Consider the following 8216-nt stretch of genomic DNA (forward strand, 5'->3'; position numbering starts at 1 on the left):
CTACTAGCCTCTTACAACCAAAGAGGGATCAATGAAATACAAAATATTAACATCAAGGTCTTAAGTAAACTTAGCTGATCGGGCTGGACCTTTTCTAGTAACGAAGTTTCTGTTCTTGTATAATTACCTTGTTTAGCTTAGCTTCCACGAATTCTCCCAAAGGGAGCAATTTTATATATTTTTTCTTTTTCAAGTAGAGCATAGTTCTTTTCTAGACTCCTTCACTCTGTTTTCATTGCCAATACGTTCAAATTCAATATCTCATTGCGAATCAGAATTAGAATAAATATAATATGAAATACTATATAAAAGAAAATATCATTATTCTCATTACCAAAAAATTAATTGAAAAATTTAAAACAGAGTGTTGGTCAAAAAAATTTAGAACAGAATCATAGGCTCCTAAAATATCTAATAAACTAAACTGAACTGAACTGAACAAAACTAAATTATAGTATCTACAAAGTATGGGGATTTGGGGATCTGAATGGGATTGTCGACCTCATCTTGATCCACGAATCTAGACCAGAACCAGTGTGCCTTCCAGACCCTAGTCATCTCCTCGATGGGAATGCCCTTCGTCTCCGGGAGCAAGAACTTGACGAATATGGTCATGGCAACGACGAAGACGGCAAAAAAGATGAACAGCCCGAACTTCAAGTGGCATAGCATGGTAAGGAATATCTGTGCAACGACGAAAGTGAACAACATGTTCACGGCCACCGTCACGCTCTGAGCCGCCGACCGAACCTCCAACGGAAAAATCTCACTCGGCACCAACCATCCCAAAGGACCCCACGACCACGCAAACCCAGCCACGTAGATGCATATGAAAACCACCACCACGACCGCATACCATATCGGCAACACGCCCGGGTTCCCGTTGGTCCCGAACTTGGCTCCAATGGCGATTGCAACTACAATCTGCGTCGTCCACAAACACCAACACCACCGTCAGCTCAGAAAATTTGAATTTGAATTTGAAAGAAAGAAGCAATTATGTGTGTGTATAGATAGAGTTGCGCAAAATGTACCTGGCAAATGAGCATCTGGAATCCTCCCTCGAGGAAGAGGGCCCGTCTTCCCCACCTGTCAACGCCATAAATGGAGACGACGGTGGCGAGCACGTTGACCAAGCCGGTGATGACGGCGGACATGAGAGAAGCGTCGCTCTCGAACCCAATGGAGTTGAAGAGAACCGGAGCGTAGAACATGATGACATTGATGCCTGTAAGTTGCTGGAAGAAAGGGATCATGATGGACATGATGAGCTGGGGTCTGTATTTTCTCTGCAACAGATTCTTCCAGGGGTGTTCTACTAGCTTCGACTCCAGGCTGGCCGTGACGAGATCGTCGAACTCCTCGTCCACAGCTTGGATTCCCCGAATCTTCTCGAGACTCGCCCTTGCTCCCTCGTGATCTCCCCGGTCGATCATGGAGTTCGGAGTGTCGGGAAGGAAGAAGCTGCCTACGGTGATGATGAGTGCCGGAACCATGGCCCCACCCAAGCTCAAACGCCACCCTAAACCGCCCAGCTTAGCGAAGAAATAGTTCAACACATTGGCGATCAAAATACCGATCGTGATGGACATTTGAAACATGACGTTGAGACTTCCTCTGTGTTTATACGGAGCCATCTCGGAGAGATACAGTGGCACAGACTGTAACAAGAAACTCATTAGTTGACGAAAATAAACCATAAAGATAGTAACTACCGACAGAAGAATTATTTATACCTGATTGCAGAATCCGACGCCAAAACCGAGTAACATGCGACCCAAGATCAACATCCAGATAGCTTGAGCGAAGCCATTCAACAGAGCTCCGATGAAGAAGAGAGCGCCGCCGAAGAGCATGGAGTTTCTGCGTCCGAATTTACGTGTCATGGCGGAGGCCACCAATGAGGACAAGAGCGCGGCGATGTAGAGAGAGGATGTGAATGTAGTCAATATCTGACTGTCATATTGACAGTATTCATTGTTGGACTGGTCCAAATTTTTCTGGTGAAAGACGGAAGGAAAGAATCGAAGTAGAAAAGAGTCCATGGAGGTGACTCCACCTGTCACAGAAATATTGAATTGGTTGTAAAATGAGAAGATTAAAGAAAGAAGAAGATAAAGGACAAAGTGAAAGAGAAAGATGATTACCAGAAATTCCGATGTCGTAGCCAAAGATGAGGCCACCCATGGAGGCAACAATGCAAGCTTTGAAAACAGAAAAGGTAAGCTTACCGGGATAAGCTTTCTTTTCAGTCGCAAATACAGCTCCTCCCATCTTGTATTCAAATCGGAGAATTAACAGTAACTTTAGATTAATAATCAGATCTTCGTGATTCACAAGGCTTTGTGATTTAGGATTGAGAGGTTAACCAGCATATATGGGTGTTTATATAGGCATGGCAGTCTTGTTTGTATCAGGGAAGGTCAGTGTGATTTTTCATGTAAAATTTGTTGAAAATTTATCTGTTAAGAAAGATGGGGATAAATCAATATATCAATATCACTATAGTAATATAAATTAATTTGGTTTTACTGTAGATTTAAGATAAGATACACTCTTAGCCTCTTATTATTTTCAGTATAACTTGTATCAAACAATACGGATCACAATAAAATCCTGAACAGATCATTATTTTTTAAAAATAATTTCATGTTTATATATATATATATATAAATTTAAAATTTAAAAATGCATGCTTCTCAGTAAAAAAATGTATTTCTTTATTATTTCCTCTATCTGTTTAGCACGCACTCTCAAGAATAATATTTCTTTACATTTTTCAGTTATATATACTATTATATATTATAGTAATTTAATGTTTTTTAAATTCAAATGGATATATTCCTGAAAAGTTGTTACGGCTTACAATTATTGTTTTTGGAATAATTATATCGAATGTCAATATTTTTGTGAATTCTTTGTTTTATAAATGTAATTAAATATTAACTAACTTTATCAAATAGATAGTTCATTTTCCGAATTAAATAATTATAATTTAAATTTATATATATAATAAGTTTTTGAAATATTTTTTACGACTCAAATGTTTTATATAAGTATGATAAAATAAAAAAATATTTTAATTAACCTCAATTATCTGTTAGCTCAAAAACAACCTCAATTATTTCACGAATTAAAATTTTAAAATATTTAATTTAGTTACTAAAGTTTATGTCACCATTATTTAGTTTATTATATTATTTATATGGGATATAATTTTATTAGACAAGTCTCGAACAATATATTTGTGATGCGATATCAACGAAATGGAGATATATTGAATATCAAATATCAAATAATTATATAAAAATTTGTATAAGACATGTATAAATCTTCCAGTTCATGAGTTTAAATTTATACAAAATCAATTCATGTCTGGAAATTTTGAAAATTATAACATTTATTATTATTTTTTTTCAAAAAATCCAAATTATGATAGATAAACTTCTCCTTCTTGTTTCTTTTTTCTTTTTTTAAAATAAACTTCTTTTAGTGTACATCTGCTTTGACAGCGAGTGATATTTTTCTTGGGCCAAGATTGAGGGTTATAAAAACTGTTGGTCTTCGGCCCAAACACATAAAATTTTGGGCCAATATGTTTTAAGAAGAATACTGTGTTCAATCCTTTATCATAAAGCCCATACTTTCTACTTTATCAGCCAGTCTCAACTCTCAATTAAGCATTTACCCCAAGCATCGACCAAAAAGGTTTTGGTAATAAAATTGCTTTTAACTAGACTCAATAATGCTTAAATTTGACTAAATTAGATATCTAAATTAAAAAATTGACCATAGGAAAAAATGACTCAGTTAAATATATTTATTTGTCAGTGGAGTCTACTCCTTATATTATATATAAAAAAAAATACTTACTAATATAAGAATCTAAAGTGCTTTACCTCTTTTTTTGTTAATATAAAAAGTTTAGGTGATTTTTGTTTTGAGAACTTAATATATATACATATATATATATATAAAAGAATAGACCTCAGTTTAATTGAATCAACCTGGGCTAATGAAGTTTAGGCCTATGATGAGAGACATAAGCACAAAGGAAAGAATCCTAAGAACTCAGGTGCTGCATCTGGACGTACATAAAAGCAATCTCAAGAAGGCTTTCCTTAGCAGCCAAGTCCACCCACTCAAAATGCAACTACCATAATTCCCTTTTCTGGAACTGCATCAGCAAAATGGATGCTATCTAACTTTCTGGTTTCTAATTGTAGTTTTGTCTTTCTGTTTTCCATCTCTCTCAGTTTTTGTTCGGTATCAGAACCCCAGAAAAGAAAAGGACAAAAAAAAAAAAAGTGCTTCAAGTTTACTGAACCCACCACCACCAAATAGTTTAACACCAATTAATGCATTCTGAAAATATAATTGTGTTTTGGTACAAATTTAACAAGTAGAATTAGCTTTGGTTAACTTATTTTTTGTAAGTATCTTTTCTCATATACTAATAGCAATGAATAAACCTCTTTTAATTAAATTGGGACACGTAAAGCAGCTGAGATTCAAATCCCCAATCACTTATTTAAATGACTTGAGTACTCACACCAACTTTAATTTGTTAGTTAACTTATTTTTAATATATATATATATATATTATATGAAAATGATACTAATTTCTTATAAGGACGAATGGCATGTTTTAGAAGATTCAAAGAAATTGACTGAAGACACATGGGCTTCCCGTGCCTTCCCCTACTCATCAACAGCTCCCCAAGACCTACTGCTTGGTCCACACATTCACATGCCTCCCACTCTTCTTTTCCCTCATCGTCCCCAACTTCTCGTGGAGGCGTTTACTGACTCCAATAAATGGCCTCCCTTCACCATTTCAAACACTTTTATTATATTTTACTGTTAACTCTCGTTGGTGATTTTCCAGTCTTGGTTTGGATAGAGGCACGGGTTTCCTTCCCAATGTGATTCACGAATTCAGCAGACCAGGATGATAAAAATAGCATAAACGGAAGGGATTCATGTGGGTTAATCTTTGTTATTTATCTAAGAATTCTCAGACAGCACACACGAGAGAAGGATTCGCAGGTTAACATTCTTCATTAAAACATAGAAAATGACTTGGCACGAAGACAGATATCGCTACCAGACAAACATAGCATATGGAAGCTTCATCTATCGCTATCTTCCTTTATAATATAATGCAAAGTTAAGAAGTTAGTGCAAAGCAAGATAACGCCTCCTCACATGCCTTTACATTATTCAGGTTTCTCTCTCTTGTTCCCATGTGGTCACCACCCAACTCACAAGCTCATGAACAATATAATATTATTCTGGAAAACTTCCAAATCCAAACTGATGTATTGTAAATAACTGTAAGTACTGAGTAGTAATTACATTCTTTTTGGCGATATAATTCTCTCCATCTTTGGTACAGAGCTGCCATGGCTAAAAGTAATGCCAGAGTATCCTCAAGAAAATCTACAATCAAGCTTTTTTGTTTTGGTTTTGGGGTATCACTACACTTCTGGTTACAATCTCAACAGAAAGCTGAGCTATTTTCTTGTCATGGGGAGGGCAGAAAATAAAACTGAAAACATATTGAGATTGGGGGAAACGAATTAGCAAAACTTGAAAGACACTGATGAAATATACAGTTTAAAAAAGGTGGGGGGGAAAAAGAATTACATTCATGAGTGCCAGATTCCACTTAACATACTGCGGAATCTGTTTGTGGATAGCTTCCTCACAAGCCTCTTGGCATCGGATGAGACTTCAGCTTCTGCAAGTTTCTCTATGTTTTTGGCATACCCAGAACTCACAATCTTTTTTCTCCCACTGTTACAACTTGTTAATGACATTAAGATAGAGATTAAGAATCTTTTGTGACTTGAATTTCCCTCTTCTGGATCAAGCAATTGGAGAAGAAGAGCGATGTTTTGGTCATCCTGCACAAATTTCTTTCTGTTCTTGGGCAGCATAACAATGGCAGAGAGTGCCTCAGCTGCCATTTCACGAACTTCGAATGATTTTGCATTTAGAAACTTAACAAGCTCTGGCATGAAACCTGCGTCGCCCATGGCTTTCTTAGCCTCCTCTGATGTTCCACAGAATCTGAACGCTACTTTCAGAGCCAATTCTTGGATGGAAACCTCCCCATTACGGATGTAATATAGCAGTTGATCCACAAAGCCATGATTCATTAACATGCTTACAGAACTAGACGAAGAAAAACACAAGTTTTCAATAGCTCTCATTCCTATCTCCCTGGTTTTAGAAGAACATGACCATTTAGGATCTAGAATACGTATTATAGCCCGAATGCCACCTTCTCTAATCACCATTTGCCTAACCTGTTCATCTCCAGAGGCTATACTTTGAATAAACTGTATGGAATTTACCTGAATCGCTTCGTCCTTGGATTTCACAAGCCTGATAAACGCAGAAACGGCACCTTCTTCAACCATGAATCTCTTTATTTCTTCAACACCCACAAGATTTCTCAGCACCCCGCAAGCAGAAGCAACCAATTCTCCTTTGGGTTCTCCATTAGAGCAGATTTTGAGCAAGCACGTGACTCCCCCATGAGCTGAAACCGACCAGGCATTGTCTGAATTGGACGTTAATTTCATCAAACACCTGGCAGCCCCAACCTTCCCTGACTCACTCCCACATTCCAAAACTCGGATCAGAGGCGCAATAATCCCAGATGTGATCAGAATCCCTCTGTGGGAATCAAAGCCTGCGATAACAGAAAGCATCTTGGCAGATTCTTCTTGGATTTCCATCTCCGGCGAATCAAGAAATTTCACCAGAACATGAACAATATCTCCTATTTCCACAATCACTTTCACATACTTTTCGTCTTCCGCCACGGCCTCGTGCAGATTCATCAGAGCCTGCCTCTTCATTCCCACATCGCCAATCTTCATTCTCGTCAGCAAGTCCCTCATGTAAAACCTCATATCATCCTTGCAAGCTCCAAGACTAGGCCTTGAAACAACGAGGGCATACTTGTGAGTCAAAATACCAGCCGAGTATACCTCTGATAGCTTCTTCACGTGACAAGCGAACCTGGCGAACATCACATCCAAATCGCTCTGCATCAAAAGCTTCCCGCTGTACGAAAGATCAACGCAGCGGCGAGCGAGATCATGACAATCATTCACGGTGGCCAGTATCGCAGGAACCAGACCGGAGAGCGACGGGTTCTCGCCGGAATCGCAGTTCTCGGCGGCGATTAGCCCTGAATGGAGCTCCTCGAGCTTGTTCCGAATCGGTTGCCATTTTGCCGCGAAGACCCGGACTGAATGAGAAAGAGAAATCAAGGAAGATAGAAGCTTCACAGCTTGAGGGATACTGAAGCCTCCGGCGAACGACTCCAGCGAATCCTGGTCTGTTATGGCTTTTCTCCTTCCCTCTTCCTCACCCATTTTTTGTTCTCACTCGTTCTGAAACAAACCCATTTCCAGCGTCAAGTCCCAGTGAAGATTCCGGCAAGAAAAATGGCAGCTTGGGAGAGTATGGAATCTCTGAATAACAACGACCTTATCACCAACAAACAGAGAGAGAGGCTCTGACTTACAGATCTATACTTATCCTTAGATTGCAGCAGATAAAGGGTTGGACCTTAGCATCCTATTTCACACATATACCCTTGGGGATCCCCCTGATAAAGGAGCTAGCTGGCGGAAAAAAGGCAGGGGCAATTGTGTCATTATGTTGAGTGAGGGCTGCAAGATCTGTTGATAGTTGGAGAAAGAGGGTGGAATGGAGACAACAAAGGCACAGTGTGGCGATTCTACAGATGAGTTTGTCTCTGTAACATTAAAATATTGAAACAATGCTTGAACATAGGACAGAAAGTGAAGTAATTTATGAATCAAGGCAGACAAGTGAGGTGGAAGTAATGCATGCATGATTATACATTACAAAAATCGTGTGTATGTATATAAATATATATATTTTGCTTGTTATATTGTCACACACATGAAAGTTCTATTAGTTATCAGTTTTTAATGGCAGATTTTATTAGGTAACGGTTTCTTTTATATCTCGCAGCATGTTGAAAGCCAGAGATTTTACAGTCTTTCATTGCACCCCTCGTAACTAAAAAATTCAACATACTCCCTCCGTATTTATGTATAAGGAATTTTTTAAAAGTTTATTTTATTTTAAAATATAAAGAGTAATAATAATATTTTTAAATAATTAATCAATTTTATTTTTGTTTTAAAAAATAAAATAGATCATTA

General features: G+C 37.9%; 2 protein-coding genes across 2 annotated transcripts; both read right to left on the reverse strand.

Moving 5' to 3' along the window:
- Positions 1–37: 37 nt before the first annotated feature.
- LOC129307081 (sugar transport protein 1-like) lies at positions 38–2368 on the reverse strand. The gene is made up of 4 exons (XM_054947946.1): positions 2148–2368; positions 1737–2059; positions 1035–1661; positions 38–924 (listed from the first exon to the last, which is right to left on the reverse strand). The coding sequence occupies exons 1-4, from the start codon at positions 2272–2274 to the stop codon at positions 445–447; spliced, it is 1557 nt and encodes a 518-aa protein (XP_054803921.1). The 5' UTR covers positions 2275–2368; the 3' UTR covers positions 38–444.
- A 2907-nt stretch (positions 2369–5275) lies between these two features.
- LOC129304446 (vacuolar protein 8) lies at positions 5276–7648 on the reverse strand. Its single transcript, XM_054944107.1, has 2 exons — positions 5650–7648; positions 5276–5551 (listed from the first exon to the last, which is right to left on the reverse strand). Exon 1 carries the CDS (start codon positions 7392–7394, stop codon positions 5652–5654), a length of 1743 nt encoding a protein of 580 aa, XP_054800082.1. The 5' UTR covers positions 7395–7648; the 3' UTR covers positions 5276–5551; positions 5650–5651.
- Between the last annotated feature and the right edge of the window lie 568 nt (positions 7649–8216).

The sequence above is a fragment of the Prosopis cineraria genome, unplaced genomic scaffold (genome assembly GCF_029017545.1).
Source record: "Prosopis cineraria cultivar Desert tree isolate PC_DT_omini unplaced genomic scaffold, ASM2901754v1 PC3, whole genome shotgun sequence".
In the NCBI taxonomy this organism is placed as follows: Eukaryota; Viridiplantae; Streptophyta; class Magnoliopsida; order Fabales; family Fabaceae; genus Prosopis; species Prosopis cineraria.

Excerpts from the sequence above, each read along its gene's own strand:
- LOC129307081 (XM_054947946.1), bottom strand. The coding sequence starts at position 2,274 with ATGGGAGGAGCTGTATTTGCGACTGAAAAGAAAGCTTATCCCGGTAAG. Across the intron at positions 1,662-1,736 it reads GCGTCGGATTCTGCAATCAG|TCTGTGCCACTGTATCTCTC; the intron begins GTATAAATAATT and ends TTCTTGTTACAG. Across the intron at positions 925-1,034 it reads TCCAGATGCTCATTTGCCAG|ATTGTAGTTGCAATCGCCAT; the intron begins GTACATTTTGCG and ends TGGACGACGCAG.
- LOC129304446 (XM_054944107.1), bottom strand. The coding sequence starts at position 7,394 with ATGGGTGAGGAAGAGGGAAGGAGAAAAGCCATAACAGACCAGGATTCG.